The 27,835-nt window shown below is 44.6% G+C and overlaps 1 protein-coding gene across 1 annotated transcript in view; it reads left to right on the top strand.

Moving 5' to 3' along the window:
- Positions 1-7,645: 7,645 nt before the first annotated feature.
- JADE1 (jade family PHD finger 1) overlaps positions 7,646-27,835 on the top strand; it is a 64,857-nt gene continuing 44,667 nt past the window's right edge. The window contains exon 1 of the mRNA XM_018560292.1: positions 7,646-7,745. Within this exon, the coding sequence (XP_018415794.1) occupies positions 7,694-7,745 (52 nt within the window). The 5' untranslated portion in view covers positions 7,646-7,693. The remainder of the gene's footprint in view (positions 7,746-27,835) is intronic.

Genomic DNA, 27,835 nt, shown 5'->3' with positions numbered 1-27,835 from the left:
TTGGGGTTCATTGAAGTACACAGGTCCCACCCCTTCTATGATCTTGCTCCTAGTATTGTTTTCCTACAAAACTGAGACATGCTGGGAGTGGTTATACCAGGCTGGTCAAGGTGGTTTTTGCTTGCCAGTGTCCAAATCCTCCTGTTTGTGGCAGTATAACCCCAATTGTCACTGAACCTTTTGTCCCTAAATTGATTTTCTGGCAAGGTCAGAAACCCAATGATTTTACTAGTAAACGTTGTACAAAGGGTTCACTCATGGTAGTGGTTTAGCAGAGCATTGTAGGTTTTTAAGGGGCATGATGGCCGTAGCTTCTCCCTTTGCCACTGTCTTGAACCAATGAACCTCTATACAGCACAATATGCGCAAAACAGGCAGATTGAGGAAAGAGGGTGTAATGACCGTCAGCTATGGGGTAAGCCTGGTAAACATTAAAGGCACCAAGAGCTCCACATGTTGGCTGGAAATTAAATATATTCACAAATATTTATTATATGCAGTTTTTCATATTTATATCCCAAAAAATGAATTGTTTTTAAACCTGAGCATCATTTTTACAACACTCTATTCAGGCCGGGGGTTTTCCCACTGCGCTGTACACAAGGACCCTCTTAAACACATTCCTTAAGGGCTTGTTCACACCAAATGCAGACCAGATCTGCATGAGTTTCTGCACACGCAGTGCAGTGGGTAGTGCCGCATTTTTTGGCGCGTCTTTGATGCGTTCCAGGCCGTTTTTGGTTTAAAAAAAGTAATTTTGTATCTTTAGTTTAAAATGGGCTTTCAGTGCATTCCAGGGCGTTTGCATGCGTTTTTGATGCATTTGCATGCGTTCCAGAGCAGGTAAAATAGGGCTTCCTGCAGTTTTTTTACATGCTCTGGAACTGAATACTGCGGTGTGAACTAGAGCCCAAAATACCATTGGAATACATGGGACGCAGTTATGATCCGGTCTGTAACTGCTCTGCTCCTGGAACGCGCTTGGTGTGAACAAGGCCTAAGGATGGCAAAACAGTATGTATCATAGGTAAAGAATAGATCACCAAACGAATCCAATATATAATTGCATATCATACAATTCTTGTTACATTATGTTCTTTCTGTGATGTGGTGTCCGGCGAATGTACGTTCTGTAAGATGCTGCTTCTAATCCTACATTCACCACTAGGAATAGAAATGTTATGGTCACTATTGAACATACGTGCTGAGAATATTTAATAGGCAAGAGATTCTATGTGCTGCAGATAAGTATTTTCAGACAAACGTTGCAGTCCTATATACTGGACTCTATATGTGAAACACCCGTGCCCGCAGAAAAAAATTGCCGTCTGGAGACGGCAACCCGCAGATGTAGCAGTGCCGTCCGTCCGTTTTTTTACTACGGGCGGACGGCAAGAGGTTAAAGTACAATTGCAAAAGTCAGCAATAGTTGCTATGGTCATCTCCTCTCCTTGTGTACGTTAAAATGAGAGTGTCTGTCTGTTTTTCTATGAGAAACACACCTTCCTTCCTTCTCTTATTTTCCAAAATACACCTGTGCATTTTTTGTATATTATTCAATACCTTAACGTCTGTGATTGTACAAGCTAATGGTGAGCATGGTCATTTAAGTCTGTCTTAGAGGAAGTGAAAATCTCTCATCTTCAGAAAGCACATGGTGACTCGCGTGATTTAAAGAACATCTGTCATAACATTTCCTCCTCCTATCTGCATCTGCTTGGTGTTCTCATTTGCTGAGTGCTGATACTACTTGTCATCCTGTGGTATTGCTCCTAGAAAGCAAGTCTTTTAAGTGAGAACATTTTGCTGTGTCATCAATCTATTGCAGATCATTTGACATGCATCTTGAGAGTCTACACCTTTTAATTAAGGTAGACTGGTAAATGCCAAAAATGCAATCCTATGAGCAGTTCAGTTCCTGCATTTGTCTTTCATAACTAAGTTACATACAAACATATGATCCAGTGAAGCTTGTTAGGTTCTAGATCTTGTAAATTGCACTCCAGTTCGGAAATGTGTACAGTTTGCATAGACCTGCTATGGCTCATGCTTAGTTTACATTACACCCCCTCTGCTCACCCCAGGGAGGAATGAAGGCGATGATAAACAGCATTATGCTGCTCCCATCTGATGGCTGTTTGTGCAAGGATAAGAGTATTTAAAGTTCAGGTAATGAGTGCTTGTTAGGTAATCTTGAAGCAACTTGGGGATTAGGATGTTTAGCGTTACCACTGGAGGTGATAACAAGTCCTTGTTGGGGATTCCCATTCATTCTGGCTGGTATTTGCCTTTCTCAGAGCAAGTGATGCAAAAACAGCTGTGTGACCTGGTGCTGCAGATGACAGATGTCTTCTCACATCTCCTTCTTAATGAGACATATGCCTTTTTTTTCCTGAGCTTTACAACTACTGTGTCCATGGATAGGAAGATGCATCTGTGCAGTGGCATTTAAAGGGAAACGTTATTGTATTAACTGTAAGTATATGTTTGGTGTCAATACTGAAACATTTACCAGAAATAATTCTTAGATTTTTTTTTTTGCAATTGATTATGGTATTTTTTTTTACATAGATGTGTAAATTCTCCCTCCTAGTTGTCATCAGGGAACATAATTTACACTTTGTTTAAAGAAGAAGTTAACTGCAAATGTTATGTTTTTGCTCTAATGTACAAGTATGCACAGCATATGTGCAAATTAGGGCACACTTGTTTTATCAGTGTGCCCTTCTCCAGGGCTACAACAAAAAGTTTCCCAGCAGACTCACCAGCCAGCCTGCAAAAATACACTAACTACTAGAGTTAAAAACAGAGGTTTTAGATACACGTCTTCTGCAGAATATGTGGAAGCCACACTGCCTGGTCAAGGCCCTTCTGTATAGTGTGATCTTAACTCTAACCTATGAGTCTCCATTTTGGAGCACATGTAGCAAAGAATGAATTGGGTGCAGGTTCGCCAGGAGGCAGCCCAACCTCCTTAAAGGCACAGAGCCACACAAGGAACCCCGCACATCACAACGGCAGCTGAAGCCCCCAGTGTGTCCCTGCATCGAATATAACAAGCAAAACGAATGGCAAACGCACTCATCAACTCATAACCAGCTTTAAAGCAAGGTGCACATGGAAGGGCTTTAAACAGTACAACAGCAAAAAGTTTCCCAGCACTTGTGTGTCCCGTAAAAATGGCCTGGCCAGGAAGGGGGTCTAAACACCTGGTCTTGAAGTGGTTAAGGAGGTTGGGCTGCCTCCTGGTAAACCTGCAACCAATACAGCTTTTGCTATGTATGCTCCAACATGGAGGCTCTCATAGGTTAGGGTTAGGACCGCACTACACAGAGGGGTCTTGACCAGGCAGTGTGACTTTCACATATTCTGCAGAAGACGTGCAACTAAGACCTCTGTTTTTAACTCTAGTAGTTAGATGGTGAATTTTTGCAGGCTGGCTGGTGAGTGTGCTGGGAAACTTTTTGTTGTAGCACTGGTGAAGGGCACACTAATAAAGCAAGTGTTGCCTAATTTGCACATATGCTGTACGTATGTTGTACTGTTTAAAGCCCTTCCATGTGTACCTTGCTTTAAAGCTGGTTATGAATTGATGTGCGTTTGCCATTCGTTTTGCTTCTCCAGCGCTGTCTGATCATCTTCGGACCTCGGCTCTGTCCCCCATCGCCATCAGATAGCCTGAAGTCTTCTTTGGCTGTTGGGAGGCCACTGATGATGTAACGCCTCCCCGGGACCCGACCTGTTCATGGAATCTTGGAGATGCCGTTATTGAACTGAGTGTGTACATTGCACAGTGCATGCGGCCTTCAGTGTTCATCGCTGGAGGAGAGTGGATGACTTTTTTTTTTTTTTTTTGGTAGAAGAGACTTTGCATGTCTCATCTGCTGAAAATCCCTGCCTCCCAGTGATTTAAAAAAAAAAGTTTACCTCCATTTTAAAGGGCACCTGTTGCTGTTTGTCTCCAACACTTCACTGACCCGGAACATGTATAAAGATGAGAAATTCTGAGACTCCTCAACAGCACTTTTGTTCCCGGTCTGTGATGCAAAAGTGAGTTGAAGTCTGACACAGCCAGGCATCTTCATTTTCAAAAGAAGGCCAGCAGTGGCATTTCCCATACTTCACTCATGACAGGTACACGTTGAAGAAAATGTATTGAGTGATACACAAGTTAGGTCCAGTATTGTTATTAGTTAAGGTACTTGAAGGCATTTTTAGGAATCAACTCCTGAGTTTTAGTGTCACTTTAATATACAAGCTACAATTAGGGGCATTGATATAATTGTGTGTACATGGATAGAGAACTGGCTACAAGAACATGTCTAGAGAGTAGCGGTAAATGGTTCATTTTCTAATTGGTCGAAGGAGTTGCTTGCTCCGGGGTTCAGTGGTCGCCCCAATACTGTTTAACCTGTTTATTAATGATATTGGGGAAGGTGTTAATAGCCATGTTTCTGTGTTTGCTGGGGTCCGTTTACACCTGGTTACTCCCAATTCCGACCAGGTCCGGAAAAACAAACTGAACAGAGTTCTGTTTCGGCCTACCTGATCCGGCCAGATTGGGGTTAATTTGATCTAAATGGACACCTGTTCTTTTACCTGTGACTCTCCTTAGCCCAACATGAGGTCTGGCAGTTGGAGTTCTTTCCTCTTTGCGATGGAGGAAAAAAAACTGGACAGACATGGATGTCACAGCGCTGACATCCGATCTGTGCACGGATCCTCTCCTCATCAGCCCTGTGAAAGGAGCCTTACAAACACTTTGGTAGGCAAAACATTTGCCATGTATGCATTTTAACTGTGTATAAGCCGCTTGCTTGGAGTTCTGCTTATAAGTCTATTTATGATAATCAACCATTTAACTTTGTACACCTATGTCTAAGAAGAAAATGACCAAATCAGGATTGTCTCAGGATGCAGTGTAGGTTTCTTTTGATACTTATTTTGCATGCTATATTAGAAATGCAAATACCCCTTCAGGCAAAACATGCAAGCGTCAGTGTTGTTTGATAGAGCCTGTCAACTTGTCACTTAACATGTTTTTACTGTGCGCATACAAATGTAGATCTGGAATTATTTCTGTTATAAGATTTACATTTTTGATGTGCGTTGCCTTTTATTTAGTCAAGTATTAAAATTAGAGTTAACAGATTCTTGCTTGTTAGGCAATCTGCAGGAAGTACGCTGTCATTGACCATAATTGGTGGCATCATTTACCTTTCTCCAGGAACAGTCAGATTGGCAACCTGCGTACAGAAATACACAAATAAATGTGGTCATAGTAACATAATTACCCAAATAAGTGCTTGTCAGTAGGAATGTCAGTGTGACCATTCAGTGGGCACTCCTAGGTATGGGAGGTGTATCGAGTTGTATGGTTCACTCAGCAAAGCCATTACTTATAGATTTCTCTAAATTAAAGGAAAAATGCCATATTCCCTAGATTTATTATACCATTATTGGTTTTGTAAGCTATATTGTAATTTTATGTTCCTAAACCTGTTTCCTTATTGCTCTTTGCAGCCAGTGATAATTTTATTAAATTGACCAAAACATTCCAGTTTGTATTCCTTGCAGTTTTGGCAGCCCTGGAGGTATTCTGTACATTGCTTATGGCAGGGCTGGACAAATCCCTGGAACCAGGTAGCCAATGCGCCTTCAAAATGGTAGCTGGCACACAACCTAGTTGTCACCAATAGAACTGGCTCAAAAAAAGTTCCTGCTGGCTCATGGATTGGACAGAACCCCGTATAATTTGGCCACCCATGGCTTACAGAACAGCCCCCCAGAAATCTCATATGAACACCACAAGCAATCCTAATTGCTGCTCATATGATTATCTCTGCTATACTCAGAAGGCTGACCATATTCATAAGGGTAAACATCTATTTGCAATTGATATTTTATCCTAAGATCCCATGCACACTGAGCTTTTTCAGCGCGGATTTGAGCTGAGCGACTTTGAGAGACATTGAGCTACAGTGCACATATTGTTGCGCTACGTAGCGCTAGTTTTGGCATAGACTTTGTAGTTGCTACTTAAGCTCTATCCAATCAAAAGCGGTCTTGACGTAACATAATTCCTGTTCATGTTCCCATTTTCCTGATTATATTTCTGTGCAAAAGTGACACTTCTGTAGTGCAACATCATGCGACAATGAGCTACACCATTGAAGTCTATTGGGCCAAATCGCAAGAAATCCGCCGAAAAATACGTCATGTACAAGCGGTAAGCTTGAGCTGTGAGATGTGAACAGCTCCATTGAAATGCATTGAATGAGCTACATTGAGCGATTTTTTTTTTAGCTGAAATCACGCTACAAAAACGCTCAGTGTGAATGGGGCCTTAGTGAGATTATATCAAATACACAGGCACATGAAACTGTCACTACGCCCATCCAACAAACAGTATCCTAACCCAGCTATGTTCCAGTGCAGGGCTTCCTCCCCATATCACAGTGGAAGCAGCTAATCACAGAGCTGTCAGCCAGAAGGGGGGGGGGGGCAGTAAAGATATGTTCCCAATTAAGGTCTGACACTGGTGTCTGTCCAGGGAGTTGGAAAAGGTGTGAGGATAGGGGAGTAAATATGTTTGGAGGGTTTTGCCTCTCAGAGGCACTGTCACTTTGTCCTAATTATTCAAGTTACAGTGTCTTCTTTTTATATTAAAAAGACTGACCAGGTTGTTACAGTGAAGTCTATCCCTCACGCCTAGCAGTTTTACAAGGGTGCTGACAGGGTCTAAACCAGTGTCTCCATAAAAGAAACCAGATAGAATCTGGAATAAAGTTTTCTAACATGTCTTGATTATTTCCTCCCATCAAAACCAGATTTTGCCCTGGACTTGAAGGCTCTGTTCATGTGAATGCTCTAGTTCTTTTTTTCCCCTAAGTGATTCCGGCTACACCAGCCCCCTGCTAGGGAGAACTTCAAACCACACTGCAGCAGCTTACTATGAAAAGAAGCACATTTAGACTCAACTTACACTGGGTGAGATTTGGATGCTTCTATATGCATTTAAAGCTTGTGTGAACGCATATATATGCATCTAATGAATTCCAATGGATCTATTCACACCTTGTGTCTAGATGCTTTTATCTGCGTTTTCCAAAAATCGAAATCGGGTGCACCTAGGAGCCGATTTGAACTTCAAATGTAAATGCACTTTTGATTTGGTTAGGATTTGGTACCATATACATTTAAATGCATGTAAACATTCGTCATTTAAAGCATCTAGATGCATAAACACAGCATCTAACCTGACAGATATTCCTCTGCCTATAGAGGACAAAATCACAAGTGGCAAGTGTGAATGAAGCATAATAATTTGTAAAACATATGTTGACGTGTGAATTTTTTGATAAAATATGATACATTTAAGAACACTACCACATAATGGTATAAAAAATGCATTTTCTTATAAGGGTGACCAGTACTGTGAGGATATGGAAACATGATCTAGATAAAGAGTCTTGGCTACTCAATGAAATCCAGTGTACTGCAGTAACGTACAATAAGCTTAGTATGGAGACTTGAAATACTTTTAATAATCCATGACTCCAGTTGTGTGTCTTGTTTTCTTAAACTTTTTATTTTGTATGCTTTTTATTGGAACGATGAGCTCAATTCAGTTTATAAGTGACTTGATTTTGTGTCTTCTTTGTAGGTTGCCTGTTGTATCCCTGTAGAAGCCATGAAGCGTTCACGACTACCCAGTAGTAGTGAAGATTCGGATGACAATGCTAGTAAGTTTGATTACATTTAGAGAGTGTGCTTGAAGATAAAGTATGTTTTACTTTGTGTCTTTTTACTCTATGGTATTTCTGTATATTTAAGGCCAGGTTCACACCTGCACGATCCGTGGCCGTGCGGCAATCGTGCATAGTACCGTGCGGAGTTGCCCAACACCGCCGATCGCGCTGGCGGTGCCAGTCTCGCCGGGCGTATCATGCAGTTTTCGGCCGCGATTCCGCCTGTGCAAATCAAATTATTCCATTACACACATGCACCTCATTTTTAAGATTCAGCTCTTGATTTTAGTGTCACTTTAAATCACAGGCAGGGTGCTCTGCATACAGTGGTACCATGCAAAATTGTTAAGTAGAAAAGAAGCCAGCACACAAGGTTCCAGCTCAGTGTTTACTGGAGTTCCATAAGAGCAGCGTAACGTTTCAGGGACATGTTGGCCTCAATGTAACAAAGCTTCCACCTCCAGCCTGCCTTCTGGGCAATGAATCAGCAAACCCTGTAGGTGGCCAATTATCAGAGAAGAGATCTAGGAATCAGTAAGCCTGGACCAGGAAGTAGTAGAGTGATGACTATGTACTTTTGCAGGTGTGCATGTATAGTAAATGTTGCCCACCAGAATTGCAAGTCCTTTGCCAGGTAGTACTGTAATGTATATTTCAACTTTTATATTTAGCTGTTTTCCTTAAGTTTCTTTTTGAGTTGTGCACTCACCAGCCACTTTATTAGGTACACCTGTTCAATTGCTTGGTAACACAGATTGCTATTCAGCCAATCACATGGCAGCAACTCAATGCATTTATGCATGTCGACGTGGTGAAGACGACTTGCTGAAGTTCAAACTGAGCATAAGAATGGGGACGAAAGGGGATTTAAGTGACTTTGAACGTGGCATGGATGTTGGTGCCGGACGGGCTGATCTGAGTATTTCAAAAACTGCTGATCTACTGGGATTTGCACGCACAATCATCTCTAGGGTTTACAGAGAATTGGTTAGAAAAAGAGAAAATATCCAGTGAGCGGCAGTTGTGTGGACGATAAATGCCTTGTTGAGGTCAGAGGAGAATGGGCAGACTAGTTTGAGATGATAGAAAGGCAACAGTAACTCTAATAACCACTCGTTACAACCAAGGTATGCAGAATACCATCTCTAAATGCACAACACGTCGAACCTTTGAAGCAGATGGGCTACAGCAGCAGAAGACCACACTGGGTGCCTCTCCTGGCAGCTAAGAACAGGAAACGGGGGCTACAATTCACACAGGCTTGCCAAAATTGGACAATAGAAGATTGGAAAAACGTTGCCAGATCTGATGAGTCTTGATTTCTGCTGCGACATTCAGATGGTAAGGTCAGAATTTCATGTTAACAACATGAATACATGGATCCATCCTGCCTTGTATCAGTGGTTCAGGCTGGTGGTGGTGTAATGGTGTGGGGGATATTTTCTTGGCACACTTTGGGCCCCTTAGTACCAATTGAGCATCGTTTAAACGCCACAGCCTACCTGAGTATTGTTGCTGACCATGTCCATCCCTTTGTGACCACAGTGTACTCATCTTTTGATGGCTACTTCCATCAGGATAATGCACCATGTCACAAAACTCGCATCATCTCAAACTGATTTCTTGAACATGACAATGAGTTCACTGTACTCCAATTGCCTCCACAGTCACCAGATCTCAATCCAATAGAGCACCTTTGGGATGTGGTGGAACTGGCGATTTGCATCATGGATGTGCAGCTGACAAATCTGCAGCAACTGCATGATGCTATCATGTCAATATGAACCAAAATCTCAAAGGAATGTCCAACACCTTGTTGATCTATGCCATGAAGAATTAAGGCAGTTCTGAATGCAAAAGGGGATCCAACCCGGTACTAACAAGGTATACCTAATAAAGTGGCCGGTGAGTGTATATTGGGAGCTTCATACCAGGGGCCTATCCATTATTTTCTTCAAGCTATCCCTTCTGTACCTTGCCATTTATTTTCTAAAGCTATAGAAGTCTCCTATGAACCAGTAACACTACATTGTTGCTTGTGCTTGAGAGGTAACTTTATGATCAGTAGGCTTCTCTTACAAAATAAATGCTGCTCTTCTTAAAGCACCTACCTGTCAAACATGCTGGGCAAATAGAAGTGTAAATGTAGGGAGTGGGGTTCAATTTCAGTCAAGCTATTGCTTGCAAAGGTGCCTCATTCCTTGGCTTGTGAAAACCTTAGGCCATATTATTTTCTTGAATTCAGTAAGCAGCAGTCAGAATTCACTCTGCTGAAGTAAGAAATTGTGATTTGTTGTCTTGGGTTAGTGCAACTAAAGTATATTTAACCACTTGCTGACCGCGGTGTTTACACCCCCTTCCTGGCCAGGCCATTTCTCTCCCGTTCATTGAAGGACACAGGGCAACAGATCGTAGATCCTGTATGGTAGGTATATCGCCACCTGCAGGAGTAGGACGCTAGGCACATAACAAAAAGACAAAAAACAGCCTAGGGGCGGCCCCTGCTGGTGGCCCAACCCCCCACCTGCTGACAAGTCTCCAGTTTTTTGCCTAGCGTCAGGAGTAAGGAGCTAAAATTTTTCTCTGGAAAATTTCTTTCCTTTTTTCCGTTTTTTTTTTGCGATTCTTCTAGCAAGTGTCACCAGGGCGACATGCTGGATGGAGATGGATCCTTGTAGTCTCCCCTGGGTGGCCGTCGAGCGCATGCAGACTCTGCCACGATGGGTCAGCTGCGACTAGTAGTCCCTATGGGTGCCTGCGGGTTCGTCCCGGGGGGTGCATATGACAGGGGGTCCTGGTCCGCCTATCACAGCACTCTCTGCAGGCTGGCAGCGCCGCGTCTGCGGTCGGGGGCGCTCGCCTTTCGCTGCTTCCCTGCACGCCTGGGCCTGGTAAGTATCTGCTGTGCCTGTGCTGTGGGAACCGGCTCTCAGGTAAGCTGGCTGTACTGGGTCTGTCCCAGCTGCAGCTTTTCAGCTCCCCCTCCCCCCTCTCCCTCATGGGGCCTGGATGCTTGCCTGGCCAGGGGGCTGCCCTGGCCAGCGGTGTGCCTGGGTGTGAGCTCTGTAGGGAGGCTTGGGTAGGCTGAGGGTGTCAGTTTGCTCTCAGGTAAGCTGGCTGCACTGGGTCTGTCCCAGCTGCAGCTTTTCAGCTCCCCCCTCCCTCTCCCTCATGGGGCCTGGATGCTTGCCTGGGCAGCAGGGGCTGCCCTGGCCAGCGGTGTGCCTGGGTGTGAGCACTGTAGAGAGGCTTGGGCCACGGCCACTACTCGAGGCCCAGGTCTCGTTTGCGGCCTCCAAGCGGTTCCGCGGCCGCCATCTTGGATCAGGGCAATATGCCCTTCCTCCTGTGTCCCTACGTCCCAGGGCTCCTGCCCTGGCCAGCTGTGTGCCTGGTTGTGGACACTGGGGGCTTAGGTTGGCTATGGGTGTCTACTTAGCCCAAGGGTGCTGCGGTCCGTGCGGCGGCCGCTACTTGAGGCCCCGGTCTCGTTTGCGGCCTCCAGGCGGACCCGCGGCCGCCATCTTGGATCAGGGCAAAATGCCCTTTCTCCGCTGTCACCTCCTCCCAGGGCTCCTTTCAACCCCAGATGGATGGGGGGGGGGAGCTTCCTTTTGGCCTGGGGCGCCGCTGAAGCTGGAAACGGGGAGCAGCTCTCCTCTGCCGTGGGTCGGACACTGCCGGTGCCGGATGAAAATAGGTCCGGGGATCGTGGGTGCTGTGGTGGTCTCCCTGTTGCCGTGGCGGTGGTCTGGTGGGCGGTTGTTGGTGCCAGTGGGATCATGGCTCGCAAGGACGAGCCTTCTGGTTGCATTGTGAGGGCTGTGGGCTGTGCTCTGCGGACCCCTCTGGATCCCCTGTCTGCACGTCCCATGCGCCTGCGTTCCTTTGCCAGTCGCCCCGGGGCCCCCTCGGGTTCGTCTAGGGGGTCGGTCGGTGCTGCCGTTACTGCGCTGTCCTTGGGGTTTTTTCTCCTCTGCTCTGGCTGAGTTTGGGTCGCGCTTTGAACGCGCCCTGATGTAGTGCCCCCTAAGAAACGTGTTTTGCCTTTGACGTTCCCGGCCATGTCTGGAGAGTCCGGGGTGGAGGGGGAACTTCCCTCCGCGTCGCCTCTTCGGGACCCGGGGGATTCCTCTCGAAATCGGCCAGTAAGGATGGGTCTGCGTCGGCGCTCATGGTTCAGGAATGTGTACTGGTTGCGGCACGGGTGCGCGCCGTCCGTGTGTTTCTTAAAATTGAGGTGTCTCCTGGCTCTTCTACTCTGTCCTCGGTGCAGTTTGGGACGCATAAGAGCAAGCGCTCCAACAAGATGTTTCCCTACATTCCTTTTTTGATTTATCTATAAGGAGTGGAAACGCCCGACCAAGTTCTTTGCGGTTCCAGTACGTTTCTCGGTTTGCTAGCAGGTTGCGGAGGACTTTTTGTCCGAATGGGCCTCACCGGTCTCCCGCTTGAACACTGCTACCTTTTATTCCGGTGGTGGATCACCGTCCTTTAAGGCTCGCTGGACGGTGGTCACGACGGATGCCAGCCTGTGGGGCTGGGGGCCCCCTGCCGATGCAGGGTCAGTGGCCGCTGGACGAGTCTCGTCGGTCGATCAATGTGTTGGAACTTCGGGCGATTCGCCTGTCCCTTTGTTGGTCGCACTGTCTCCACAGTCTGTCGGTTCGGGTTCAGTCTGACGACGGCACCGCAATGGCGTACATCAACCATCAGGGCGGCACAATGAGCGTGGCCGCATGTCGAGAAGTGTCCGGGATCCTGTCCTGGCAGGCCGACTCCCTCAGTCGCCAGTCGATGGGCCCGGGGGGTGGTCCCTACGCCGGGAGTTTTTTCACCCCCTCTGTCTTCGCTGGGGGAAACCAGATGTGGACCTTCTGGCGTCTCTTCTCAACGGAGAGGTGGAGAGGTTCGTGGCCCGGGGGCTGGATCCCTGGGCGTTGCCGGGGGTATGCCCTGGTGGCTCCTTAGGTGCCTTATGGTCCGATTTACGCCATCCCTTTTCCTACTCCTGCAGGTGGCAATATACCTACCATACAGGATCTACGATCTGTTGCCCTGTGTCCTTCAATGAACGGAGAGAAAAGGATTTTACGGTGAGTACAAAAATCCTATTTTTTCAGTATTCAGCGCTGTGGTACTTTGACATTTATTTTATTTTTTTTTATCTTCGATTTAATGGTTAATATTTTTTCTTTTCTTTTTTTGCCATCTTTGTCTCAAAAGGGATATTTCTCTTCACTTCCTATCCCGTAGACTTAACAGGAAGCAAAAGCATATATTTCCAATGTGAGAGAGATCCCCTTTCAGACAGTTGTTACCAGAACAAGTGTCCCCATTGACATTAGTGATTAGGACAATTTGGAGAGTGAATCTCCCTAACGTTGACACCGACTGCAATAAAAACCTGGCAGTGGTTCTAACCCCTCACCACTCTAATGAAATAAAAAAAAAGAGTTTTGCCTTTTAGTTGCACTTTAAGATGTGTTGAGATTATTAAACGATGATTGGACACCTCTGAAAGTTAGAATAAGAAAATCCCTTTCAATCAATTGCTGGAGATGGCATCAATGCCAGTTCGTTTAATAAAACCTAATGGGGGGAATTTATCAATGTTGTCGCATCCTCAGCATCTCTGACTCTCGTATCCCTTATTTATGTTCTATTCCGAAATGCCTTCATAAGGAGAATCGTCTCAAAACTGTAGCTATTTCTCTGCCTCTGAACTGTAACAAGCTTGCTGGGTTCCTCCTGGATGACAGCTGAATAGCCAGAGGCACTCAGCTGACTTAAGGATATGAGTCATCTTTTGGATAGTTTTAGAAGTGCTCAGAAGCACTTCTAGGATGTGCGTCTGTTTGGAGGTCTTTTACTGTCGCAAATGCTGTACACAAATACTGCGCAGTTGAAATATTATGCAAAACGTCACAAAACACGTGCATTGAGTCACAAACGTTAATATGTCGCAAGAACACTTAAAAAAAGAAACCTAACAGACAAAAAACACCTAGTTAGCATGACATTTTGAAATTTGGCCGTAAATGCGTTCATAAATTCCCCGCCACTTGTCCATAAGGTTTGCATGACCTCTCCCATTCGATCAGTGCTATGTATTTGACCTTTTTATTATGGCTCTTACCACACCTGTCTTTAGCCTTTTAGGATGGCTTGAACAATCCAAACCATGCCCTTTTAGTTGTATTGCCTTCTTGCTCAGTTGACATAGTTTTGCCATGCAGTTGGTTAAAATTGTCACCCAGGGGCAAACATTTGTAAGTATGGAATTAGCCAGCAACTTAAATCAGTATTTTGGAGCCCTCCTTTGATTTGCGGAGGATTGAAACTACTGTACAGTGCTTGTAGCAGAGAGAAAGAGAGAACTGCTTACTTTGGCAGTATGGCCTTGCAGGCTCTGTTTGTTCACCTGTCATGGTTTGGCAGTGATCCTGACAGTAGCATGTGGGCAGGACCAGGTGGCCTTCCTGCTGCGTGCAGCACTGTGTTGTGACTTGTGACAATCATGGTTAATGCAGAGGACAGGAGAATGATTGTGAAACTATGTAGTCTAAAGGGTTACTTGTTTTCATGGTCTTAATAATACCCAGCAATAATACAAAAAATATACTTTATGAAATGGCCTGACATTTTTTTTGTCCCAAATACAAAGTGTCCATTTTTCTGGGCTCTGACGAGTAGTACTATAATCTGGTTATTTAAGTGCACAATGCGATTGTAAGAGCCATCCATATGGAGGTCAGCCAGATAGGTTCTGAAATCATTCTGCTGGGGAATGATTAAATCCTAGTTGTGTGTGTGGTTTTTTTTTCCCCTGTGTCCCTGATTTCCTAACACTTCACGGAGACGCAATAGGAAGTCATTGAAGATCTCTCCAGATTGAGGGGGAGGTCTATTCTTATTTGCCATTGAAAGATTTCCCCTCTCTTCCTGTTTAAGTGACAACCATAAAATATTGCATTTCCCATTACTTTTTGTGACCATGGTCACCAGAACAAAGGTGGATCTCTCTAGCAGTGACACAGACCGAAATATAAAAACCTTATAGGGTTTCTGACTCTTCCATACGCTATCCGAAATATGTTTTGGGTAGAGATGCACCTTAATTGAACAAAGATAAGGTGGTGCTATGCTTACTGATCATGTCATTTGCTGCATGTGTTTTGTCAGCCCTGTGTAAGGTCTCATCACACCAAGGCGTATTGCATATGCGCGTCTGTCGCGATTCGCGGTAAAAAAGTAGCGTGTTTCCGAAGGCTACTTGGCTTACAGACCGGGTTGCTTTTCTAATCAAACTTCAGCTTGGGCAAAGAAAACAAACTAATGGATTCCCCCACTTGCTCACCAATCAAGTGCTGGTCTAAATAATGCCCAGCATAATGCCCTGAAATCACAGGGAAATTAAGTGGCACCACTTTATAACATGCTGTTATTGTTAGAATTTTGGCTATGTCCACTTCTGGAGGAAGAAAGGATGAAGAGGGCCTGTGATGCCACCAGACCAAAGACAGCTGGAAAAACTGTGTGTACAGCTTTATTTTTTTAAGGGGAGTTAGGGGGGAGGTGTGTTGTGTCCAATCTTGGAATTGGGCTTTACCATAGACCTTGCATTATGGGAAAAAGTTACTGTCTGTAGAACATATCCTCCTGTTCCATCTTAAAGCAGGCCAGTCCGTAATTTTACAAACCTTCGTGAAAATTCCTGATAAGTCATACTATTACTTCTGACTACAGTGGGGGGAATTTATCAAAACTGTAGCAGACAAAATCTAGAGCAGATTTGCACTGCAACCAGTCAGTTTCTCTGTCTCATTTTCAGATCTTACCTGAGCAAACTGAAGAGAGATGCTGATTGGTTGCCATGGGCAACTGCTCCAGATTCTGTCCCAGTTTTGATACATTCACCCCAGTATATTTGTAATTGTTTCTTTAGCACTTGTGCAGCTTGTGTGTAGAATGAGATCCTTGAAGAGCACAGCTTGATAACTCACCAGACTTCAATTAGCAGAGGTGGTGTGGTCACTGTGGTTAGAGGCAGGTTGAACTTTTTCTATTAATAATGCATACCTCTCCTAGAGAAACACTAATGTACAGACATCTGTAGTCTTCACAGACTGGCGTATACTATACTCCCTCTGCACTGGATGTTATGTCTGATTCATGTAACACGCTGTTAAGTAATGTCACTGAGACTAGATGAGAGATCATTTTTCCCACAAGTTGCCCCTTCTTAAAAAGGCCAACATTCCACGTGCTGTCAGTGGTGTAGGCTGAACCAAAAGGCAATGTGGAAGTATGCATTCTAATCGGCTCAGGGGACACTGCATGTTTGTAGAATGGTGCTGAATTAATTCTAGCATTCATCTTCTGCAACTGTCTGCCATTCTACATAAGTTCCTGTAATTGCCATTGAATCTTCATTGTCTAAATATAGGCCATTGTATCTCATGGTTCTTTTACCCACATCTAAAAGTCTTTTGTATCCAATAAATAGAGCTGCAGCTAACGATTATTTTCAAAATCGATTAGTTAGCCGATTATTAAGTTCGATTAATCGGATAAAAATAAATGTAAAAAATGGCTCCACTGATGGACTACTACTACTCCCTGTGCCGATCGTGGATGTGCGTGAGCGTGAGGCGGGGAGGAGGTGCGGCATGTGGAGCGTGGATGCGGCCGGGCGGGTCTGGCAGCGTCGAGCGTGAGGTGGGGAGGAGGTGTGGTGCGCAGCGTGTGTGGAGCCGTGAACAGGGCCAACCAATTGGAAGCCGATTAATCGATGATTGAAAAAGTTGACAACTTTTTCAATAATCGATTATGTTGATTAGTTGTTGCAGCCCTACCAATAAATAATTGTTAACGGGTTTCTGAACCCTCTGTTTTTTTTGCATATATCTACTGCTAGCAAGCAGTAGGATATATGCCAAAAGTTTTTTAAAAACAGTGCTTTAATTAACATTGGGGGAGGGGAATTTTTTTTTACTTAAATGTCACTTTAATGTTTTTGGTAATTGCGTATTGGTTTTCTTTTGCCTTTACGTTTATGAGATTGTTTTCCTATAGATGGGGCCATGTTCTGTTATTCCTTTTTTTTTTTTTTTTTTTTTTCCCTCAGGTTGCAGTCTTGCCTACAGGGCTCACCCGCCACTAAATAAAGTGCTTGATGTCTTCTCCAAACGTGTGCCCCAACTTGTTTCGCTACTTACACATGTGGCTACATATGAAAAATATTTGGAGAGTGACGTTTAAGCTCCCACATAATTGTACATCTAGGAACTGGGATCATAAATATTTTGTGGTTCTAGTAGCATCCTTTCTCTGAGACCACTACAGATTTGCTTACAAAAACTGGATCAGAAGACGGGAGTTCCTGTGGCGGGAAATTGCTGTCCCTCTGAGGAGACCCTCTCTAGTTCAGTTGTATGTTTTTATATAAAGGCCACATTTCTGCCTAGGGACAGAAAAAAGCTGTTTTAATTGCTTGATCCCCGCTTAATCTGGGCTGCTAGACCAGTCCCCTCAGCTTCTTCTCCACTTTGTTCCGCCATTCTACGGAACGCTGATGTCATGTACGATACAGGCTCCGTATTGTATGTGGGGACACAGAGAGACCGTCCACAGGCAGAGCGGAGGGGGGAGAAGAAGAGAGAAACTTAATTTCCCTGGAGTTGGGCTTTAAAGTGACAGTAAAATACATTCTAGTACCTTTTAACTATTTACAAAAATGTCTCTTATTTGTCTATCACTCAGCTGTAGATCCTCAAATCATCTCTGAATGTGGGTTGTTAGAAATGCATCCATTGTATTTGATGAAATATATCCTTCAGTATATCCTCTTTTCTGCATAAAATTCACCAGGCGTGATCCAGAATTCTGCTGGAATAAGGAATGTATAGAGAAATGTATACTTGGGCTGAAGGGGAAGCTAAAATGCTGAAGGGGAACATCTCTGCCGGACAGAAAAAAAGACTTGGCTGGTTAATAATCCCTGTCCCTTTCCATCATTAAAGAAACAATGAGGGGAACTTATCAAAACTGGAGCAGCTGTGCATAGCAACCAATCGGCTTCTCTCTTTGATTTTCAAACCTTAACTGAACAAACTGAAGAGAGAAGCTGGTTGCCATGAGCAACTGCTCCAGATTGTCTGCTCTAGTTTTATTAAATTCCCCCCAATGTGTTTTGGGAGCAGTTACTTTTTAAAATCTGTTGCCAATCCCACAGCAGATGACCCTCAATGGGGTTTATCTCTCTCCAGGTACTTATTTTGATTTCTTGTGATATCCCTTTAAAAACGGAATCTCTGTCTCTGATGGGCTGTCTATAAAACTGTCTCTCAGCAGCAGTACTTCCCAATTGAATAATAGAAGGGTGAATCAGTCTTCATTTTCAGATCAGCTCCGTGTTGAGAGAAGCCGGAAAACCAGTAGAGTATAATCTAAATTCCGCAGAACCTGTTTACCGCGATGATTAGCTGCACAAAGAATGCCTTGAAAAGTGCCCACAGATGTCTCGAAAGTCAGGAATGCTGTTTTGCTCTGACATGAATAGCGGTTTACCAGAAGTCATCTGGAAGTTTGAACTCCACGTTGCCAAAACAGATCTACTTACAGTAGTGCTTTATGCCTCATTGAAGTGAGAAATCATTAAAAGATCTTGCTGCAAAACACAATTCAGCTTTTTTTTGTTTTTACAGCAATGACCATATAAACTTGTGTACATTCCTTTGCTTACATAATCTGCATGGTTTTTTTTTGTCTGTTTAAAGGGGACCCATACATCCAGTATGTGTGTCATCTGATACAACTGCAAGACAGTAGGATTGTGCGCAAGGACACCATAGTTAGAGCAAAATAACAGAGCCCTTGTTTCCTACTTTCAGATAATTTGTTTAAGATATTCTTTCTTAACCCCTTCATGACTGATGCCTTTTTTTCATTTTTTGTACCCATGTTATATTCCAAATTTTAGGCCTGAAAATTACTTAAAACCCCCCAACATTATATATTTTCTGAATGCCAAGACCCTATAGAATAAAATGGTGGTAGTTGCAAATGTTTATGTTGCGCAATATTAGCGCAACTCCTTATGGCGGCAAAAGTCACCGGGAGGATGTTTAAACAGCCCCGATGCTGGCGACGTACACTGCACGTCGTCAGTCACGAAGGGGTTAAAGGAGAACTATGAGGTGAGTGAAAATCACTCCTGCTCAATTTAACTGTCACACGTCGGCTCAATAGATCGGGAAGTGAGTGAACACATTACACATACCGTCGCTCGCTCACTTCTCGATCATCTCCCTGCAGAGAACGTGACTGTCACTCCCGGCTCCCCGCAGGGATTTCCCCCCCCTCCCCGCTCTGATCCTCCAGCGCTGACTGGAGGAACGGGCGGTTGAGGGGGCAGGCACAGCTGGCTCTGCCTCTAGATAGGCAGAACCAGCTGTCATTCACGCAGCTGGGTGGCTCTCGACAGTAATGTTGGGATCTGTCCCGGCTGCGGCAGTCTCAGTATACCGCGAGCTGTAGCTTACGATATACTGAGCTTTGGGTCACAGGGGGATGCTAGACCCTTAAGAGAACTATGGGGAAAAACACTTACTCCATAGTTCTCTTTTAAAGCAGCATGTTCCTGGGTTGTCATTTAATTCCTTGTTTTATTGATTACCAAGTCACTGACCTACACCATCTTGCAGTAACGCACAGTAAAGAAAGGGGTAGAACTTGTTCTAATTGCTGTCTATACCGTCCTTTCCCATTGAAGCCTGCATCACCAATTTCTTGTATGAGTGTCACAGCCAGGAGGTGAGGAAAATCTCTGTGGTAAGTCACAGATAAAACCTAGATTCTTCACTCCATCTAAAATAAAGATAAAAACTTTTTTGCTGCTTTGCGTTAAATGCTAAATTAATAATAATCAATAAGTGGACCAAAATATATTTCCCTTTTTATTTTACTCCGCAAATTATAGTGACCTCTACATGCATCATAGCTATGTTCTGTAGGAGGCTATGTGCTGAATAAAATCCTTAGATATGTGTAGCTCAGAAAGCTGTGATTTATTGTTGGAAATGATCACCCTTGGTGGATGAATGTAGGGCTAAACCATTTATACATTTCCTGCCTGGCATTGGGTCTAATACAATATCTGCAAGTTTCTCATAGACCAGAACTTCCTGAAGTAGACCACAGGGCAGTTCGGATTTTTGAGGACATATTTGGCATCTCTGTTAAGAGCCTGTGTAATTGTCACATGCAAGTCTAGAATTTAAGCCTGAAAGATTATGGGATGGAGAACTTCTGGAACAGTTGTGGTTCTCAAAGATGACTTCCATTCAATAAGTCTTGGGGCCTGTGTATATTTTATTTATATAGCACCGGCAATGTGCACAGCGTTTTACACAGAGCACATTCACATCATAATCCATAGTTTTACTGGTTGGATGCAGAACCAGGAAGAGATTCTGCTATATTGCCTTGAACAGCTAGACTTAGTGAGACTTTCTAATAATTACATATTTAATATTTGGCCAGATATGTCAAATATTAACCCTTTATATGACCATTTTAGGCTGAATTGAAAAAGAATTTCATTAGTAGGTATTTTAATGTGTTTTATAGTTTTCTTGAGGTTGTAGAATGTTTGGTGTCCTATTTTCCCCCCCTTTAGAGCAGGGGTGCCCACAATTTTTGTGTTTTAAGATCTACTTTTCAAATGACGAGCTACATGAGATCTACCAATGGAAAAAAAAAACCTCCCGTCTCTCTCTCTCTCTCCTGGCTCTCTCTCTCCTGTCTCTCTCTCTCTCCTGTCTCTCTCTCTCCTGTCTCTCTCTCGCCTGTCTCTCTCTCGCCTGTCTCTCTCTCGCCTGTCTGTCTCTCGCCTGTCTGTCTCTCGCCTGTCTGTCTCTCGCCTGGCTCTCTCTCGCCTGGCTCTCTCTCGCCTGGCTCTCTCTCTCCTGGCTCTCTCTCCTTGTTCATCCTCCTGGCTCTCTCCTTGTTCATCCTCCTGGCTGTCTCTCCTCTCCTAGCTGTCTTTCCTCGCTCTCTCCTGGCTGTGATTCCTCGTTTTCTCTCCTGGCTGTCTCTCTTCGCTCTCTTGGCTGTCTCTCCTCTCTCTCTCTCTTTCCTGGATTTCTCTCCTTGCTCTCTCCCCTGGCTCTCTCCTCCCTCTCTCCCCTGGCTGTCTTTCCTCTCTCTCCTGGCTGTCTCTCCCCGCTCTCTTTCCTGGCTCACCTTGCTGTATTTTGCAACAGGCTGTGTAAACGAATATTCTTTGATGTAATACAAAGCACTTCAACCACCAGTATCCACCAGAAAGGTGTCACGGAGCTTGACTCAGCAGACTCAGGCTAATAGGTAATCGTGTGTGCACAGCTAAATAAATATACCAAAATGGAATAAAGGGGCCACCATTCCCCCCCTCCCCCCCGTATGATCTACCAGCATCAGCTTTGAGAGCTACTGGTAGATCACGATCTATCTAATGGGCACCCGTGCTTTAGTGATTATTAGACCAGAGACTCGACATTGCAGTGCCATTTTTTTCTCTCAGCAAATAAAATTTTCAGAGCTCCATTTCCTCTGAGCAGTATTGTTATGGAAGACATATTTCTAAACATCTTTAAATTGTTATTGCTAACTCAAACATTATTGTAAATGATAAAAGAAACTTGATGATTTTGCAGATTAAAATGTAGTCTGGAGTTTTTGATGTATGTATTGCACCTTTTTGGGGAATTTGAAATGTAAAGCTATATTTGTGGTGTTTTTATACTATTTCTTCATAATATTAAGAAACTGACCTAAAATCATGATTTTGTATTGCTTTAGAAAAAATGTGACCTGTCCCTTTTAAGAAAAAGTATCGGTAATTGGTATCGGCGAGTACTTGAAATATTGAAGCATCTCTAGCTTTAATGGATTAAAGTGTATATCAAGACATAATAAAAAAAAACACAAATGCAGTGCATCGATGCAATGCATGTACATTGGTCCTCGTTTTATCCTTTTAAAAATTCTGCATGTACAGAAAATACCTGTTGGTCTACCAGAAAGATACCCATCACTTTTTATTGTTAGTGGAGTCAGCCTTGCCCATGGTTCTTTTGCTAGACTACTTAACCACTCCCACTGTCTTATTCACATTATGGGGACTAATTAACCTATAATCCAAGGGCACAGAACAGTCCTGAAATTTCTTTCAATAGTATATGCGACAGACCAAAAGGTATCAAATAAGAGAAGTTCATATTTGGGGTTTACATATATTTAATATTTTCTTGACTGTATATTAGCACTTTTTCTGACAAGTGGGGAAGGCTAATGTATTAGCTTGGATTTGTGGGAGGGGGGAGCAGGCAAACACGGTGTTCGGCAGAACACTTCCGGTTTCGTTATCCAGCAGCGATACGTCGCGTCCGGTTTCGGCACTTCCGAATATTCGCAGTATCAGGTAAACGTTGGCATACACGGGCTGTTTCAGTCACAGCGCCGACGAGGCGCCCTCCATATTCAGCATCATCACTCTACGGTTTTCGTCCAGGGACACTGATACAGCACACGGGAGACTTCAGCCGACTAGGTGGTCAAACAGTCAGGCGGGAGGCAGCAGGTAACATCCGATACGTGGGTTCAGGGTTGCATACGGCCTGCACCACTCAGGCTGATCGGCTTTTTTTTTCAGTAGCTAGTCACTCGGTGCAGGTACCCGACTCATGAGCATTACAGGGTATTCGTGCAAACATATCATTTTGCACACATTACAGTGCATTGGGGCAAATACACATACCGCATGCACGTATCACAGGTTCTGGCATTTTCAGAGGTGATGAGGTCAATGGTAATGTCAAGGTAGTTCCTCAGTCTCACTCATACGTCATACGCATCGACATTTTACATACTGATGTTAGGGTTGGATGTCACATGGTTAGCAGGACTCTGTCCCCATGGATGCGTGGCCCTCCTGGGGGCCGGGGCACCCAATACAGGGCTGGTGGGGTCTTTTCTTTTCTTAGCATTTTGGTTGGTTACGCAATACTGCATGCACACCTGTGTCCAGAGTTTGGTTATACCATGTCGGTTTGTTATTGGCATCCCCCTCTCCCTCGCTTTCCTCTCCTTTTCTCCCTCTTTTTTTTCTTTTCTCTTCATATTATGTTTTTCAGTGGGTATCGTTAGTTATGTCTCACGTTTCAGAGAGTGAGGATCTGGCCTTCATACCGGCAACGCCATCCAGAGGTTCCGAGCAGGGGAGCACCCAGTCGATCAGGGCATGGACTAGTCCCAAACTCATCATTGAGTTGCGGAAGAGAGGCACTCCTTTTGCAGCCTCCGCTAGGAAGGCGGAGCTATTTAAATTATTGTTTCCCCCAGCGGCGGCTCAGGTCATGTGTCATTGCAGACCGTAGTTACGTCATTGACCAACATTCATGCGTCACTACATGACATTACTACTTCTTTGCATGACCTACAACATAGGACAGAGAACCTAGAGAAGCAGGCACCGGCAGTTCCTGCTGCCGCGACAAAGGTCGCGACCGGCATTCCCTCGGTTCTCCCAGGGACATCTGCAGTACTGATGTCTTCTGATGCAGGTATGGTGGCCAGTGTCCCTAATATTACTCCGGCACACTTTGTACCGGCCAATTTAAGGAAGGACATATTGGAAGGGAAACATGTGAACCTGGCATCACTCCTGATAGCGGCCCATGACGTGACTGACCACAAGGCGTTTGGTTGCGAAGAGGTGTCCGTTATCCTGAAGGCTAGGGACCCCAGGTTGAACCTGAAACCTACTATACCCGAGTTCGTGCTGGCATTCGGGGTGTTTAGAGATGTAGTGTGCTCAGTGACCCCCGGTTGCAGGGAGGAGCTGGACGCATACATTCATATAGTTGATGACCTGGGGTACAAATATGGCGGATTCGCCTTCTATGACTATCACAGGGCGTTTTCAGCTAAGGCTGCAGCAGGCTTTCACAGTTTAAGTTTACTGCCAATTGGGGCAGGGTCGACACAGAACTGTTCTGTAGGCACTTTGCCGGTCTCAAAGCCCCGGTTCTCACATTATGCCAGTCGTCAGTTCACACGGCGAGCTGGTGCCCTACTCCAGGGGTGGAGTCAGGTAGGGACTCGTGGTTATCCAAAGCAGATATTTCCGATGCTTTCAAGCTCTTGCCTATTAAACAGTCGTTATGGCAATAGCATGGCATCAAGTGGGGGGAGGAGTATTATTTCACCACCAAGCTGACATTTGGCTCCAAGAGTAGCCCATGGTTATTCGACGTGTTTGCTCGAGCGCTCCATTGGGTGCTTGAACAGCGGGTAAGTTGTCAGAGGGTTTTACATTAGCTAGAGGACTTCCTACTCCTCGAGTCTCCCGACAGGATGCCACGGGATCTCGTCAGGCTGTTGAATACTTTTGAGGTACTCAACATACCAGTCGCTCCCCACAAGGTAGAGGGTCCTCTCAAGGTCATAACTTTTTTGGGAATTATTGTAGATACAGGGGCCATGCAAGCTAGTCTACCACTGGACTAATTGACCCGGATCAGGGACACCTTGCATTCACTAGTCGTCTCCCCGGCTTGTTCCAGGAGGAAACTGCAATCATTGCTAGGCATTGATTCAGATCGACGCGGCAGGGCGGGCGGACTTGGTCATGTGGGATGGGTTTTTGCAGCACTGGAACGGAATATCCCTGTTTGTTCCGCAAGCCTCACATACGTCGCCGCGTGTAGTTACGGATGCAGCGGCATCTTCAGGCTTTGCAGCCATTTTTGGCCATCATTGGTTCGCTAGCCGATGGCTGACGGAAGTGAGGGGCATTCCATCATTTTTTCAGACTTCCTCGTTGTTCGAGATCTATCCTATTGTAGCAGCAGCTAAAGTATGGGGCCCATCATGGTCTGGCCAAACGGTGATATTCCACACGGATAATTTAGCCACGGCAGACATTATTAATAAGGGTAGATCCAAATCCCTGGTTATCATGTAATTTCTCCGTAGGTTGACTTGGCTTTCGCTGCAGTATAATTTTAATATCATATGTTATTTTATTCCCGGCGTGCATAACGTGGCTGCTGATGCTTTGTCTCGGTTGAAATTGCAGGTGTTTTTCCAACAGAGACCAGATGTGGATGTTGTGCCCACACCTGTGCCCGCTTTTCATTACCTAGTGCTGGACTAGAGATTAATCAGCGTAATGCAGCCACTCTTATCAACAACTCTCTTTCCAGCAATACATGCAAGGCCTACAAAGTAGCCTGGTAGACGTTTACCACATTCCGGGCCAAACGCAGTACCTCAGATCCCTGTGGCATCTCGTACATTTTGGCATTCATTTCATTCTGCCATACCAACTTGAAACTATGTCACAATACCATTCGGCTATACTTAGCAGGTAGCCAACATTTTCTGGGTTTAGCTTACCCCAATAAGCCGTCCATTTTCTCGGCTCACCCAATCCGGGCCATTGTGAAGGGGATTCAGAAGGCCAGCTGTCCTTCACGCCATACCAGACTGCCCATATCTAATAACAAGTTCCAGGGCATGTCAGAGATGCTAGACCAATCACCCTTTGGGGTACTGCAGAGCTTAGTGTTAAAAGCATCCATTTATCTGGCATTCTATGAGTTCCTCAGACCAGGTGAGTTCACCTGCTCTGGCCCCAAATCCCTACCTTTACTCAAGAAACATTTGAAACGGTTCCCTAATCATTACCGGTTATCTCAAGAACGTGGCAAGGTTAACCAGGTCGGTGCTCCTACAGAAATTAAGTTCTTCCCATCCGGTGGCGGTATTGGATAGTCTCATGTCCCGACTCTCCCGGTTGACACCAGATAGTGCGTTGTTACGTTGCCCAACGACACCACTCGCAGCAAATCAGTTCATTAGTTATGTTCGCTTGCTTCTCGGGCAGTTAGGGGTTGATCCTAAACTATATTCAGGGCACTCGTTTCGTATCGGGGCTGCCTCAGCGGCCTCCCGGCATGGTATCCCGGCCCATGTAATCAAACATCTTGGTAGGTGGACTTCGTCCTGTTTCAGTAGGTATATACTCAATCCTCACACGGAAATGGCGGAGGCCTTTTCGAAACTGGCTACTTAATGTAGTAAAGAATAAAGACATATTTTCATTCTAAACTGCTCGTGTTTGCCCCCTTATTGGCATTACTGTCCACACGGACCATGGCACACTCCAGGTCAGTGATATAATATTACAGTGCATATGTGTGTATGTTGAGTTGTGTGGTGTATAGTCATTACAGGTGGGCGGACACCTATCACAAATACATTTTATTAATGCACATGTTTTGTAGTAGCATTGCATTGTTGAAGAGGCTCACTCAGGTGATTTGAATATAAAGGTGCAAGTCAGCACATCCCAATGCATGTGATGCAGGACATTTTTCAAAGTACCAATGTGCAGCACATTGATGGGATTCGGTCCTGCTGAAAACAATGTAATTTCTGCTGTCCTTGCATTGTGCAGAACATCTGAATACATGACGGCACATCTGGTGAGTGAGTCATAAAAGAACAAATCTTTCCTGATATTACCTAGTAGCCAGTGACATGCTTACATTTTGAGTTTCATATTTCAGGAACTAAAACTCTGAAATATTTCAGTGCTGGATGGCACCTGCAATTCAGAACTGTTTTCTGAAAACTGGAGGACATGTTCTGATAAACCTAACTGACCCATAGCTACCTTAGAAGTGTGTGAATCTTTATTGCGTTGTGGAAAATATTGAGTAATACGATGACAATGCTCACCAATCATACTGTATCTATGTAGGAACAGTGTTATCACCCTTGGCTTCTGGTCTGGTTTTTGACTATTAACCCCAACCCCCTCCTCATTTCCATTACATATAGCGAGGTGTTCTTTTGCAGTGCACAGTATATTGCTGGGAAAGCCAATAATGTTTGTTATTTCAGTTGAGTGCACAGGAAGTTACAAAGATACTAATCTGACAAGATTAAATATATTAAAGTAGCATTAAAGACAGGGCATTTTTTACCCTAATGCATTCTCTGCATTAAGGTAAAAAATGCAGAATACCATTGTGTCCCCCATCCCCTCCACCCTTACCTGTCACTGCCGCCGGTCTCCCAAGGCAATCCTCTATTCCCTGAACTTCCTGGCTGTGGGGGGAGTATACTGAGGGCAGAAGAGCCATAGGCTCCTTTTGTCGTCAATCAACCTGTTGGGCAGACAGGAGGGGAGTGGCCTGCTGCAGGGCTGTGTGCGTCTATGGACGCACACAGCTACTGCGGGCATGGCTGGGAATGAGAATGCGTGGGTGCCTTCACAGCAGCCGCTTAGCTGATGTAGGTACCTCTGCAGGGGGTGGCGGAGACAGTGATGCGGGGACCCACTTGAAAATGAGAAATTGAAACATTTTTAAAAAAAATAACAGAGCTGCATACAATCTGTGCCTCCCTTCCATACAAATAATAATTAAAAAAGAGCAAGGTTTAATGTCCTTTTTAATTTTTGTTTTTAGATTTGCTTTAACCGTTATTCAAAATATCTGCATCCAAGGAAAGTCTTATTTAGTCCTCCCTGTACCTTGCGCTGGCTGCCTGTTTTTACCATAAGCTATCTTGTATGTTGGTGTAATTGATTTGTATCTCTATGCTTAACATCATGTAGCAACTGTAAGAAGACATCCATAATGATAATCTTGACAAGTGTTCACAGTTCTAAGAAATATATAAGTGAATTTTATAGTGTGTAAAATACCTGGAACCCAAAGCAATGATCTTCGGGGGGGGGAGAAGGACCCAAGGAGTACCTCGGCAGCTCCAGAATCTTTACCACAGACTAATCAGTGACCACACCTAACACCCACTCAGGAACAACTAGCAGTGGATTACATGAGGGAAGCCAGAGAGTGACCAAGAATAAATAGAAACCATAAAAGAAAGTGAACAAAAAAGTGAAAAATACAAATATTGAGAAAAGAGTGGGGGAGAAACAGAAGAGCAAGGTATAGATGACACACGTGAGACCAGCAGGTTGAGGGACACCATTCCTGATCACTTGGCCATTTCACAAAATT

The sequence above is a fragment of the Nanorana parkeri genome, unplaced genomic scaffold (assembly GCF_000935625.1).
Source record: "Nanorana parkeri isolate BGI_ZX_2015 unplaced genomic scaffold, ASM93562v1 scaffold446, whole genome shotgun sequence".
Taxonomy (NCBI): domain Eukaryota; kingdom Metazoa; phylum Chordata; class Amphibia; order Anura; family Dicroglossidae; genus Nanorana; species Nanorana parkeri.
Note: the sequence above shows the minus strand (reverse complement) of the source record. Positions and strands in the feature narration are given on the sequence as shown.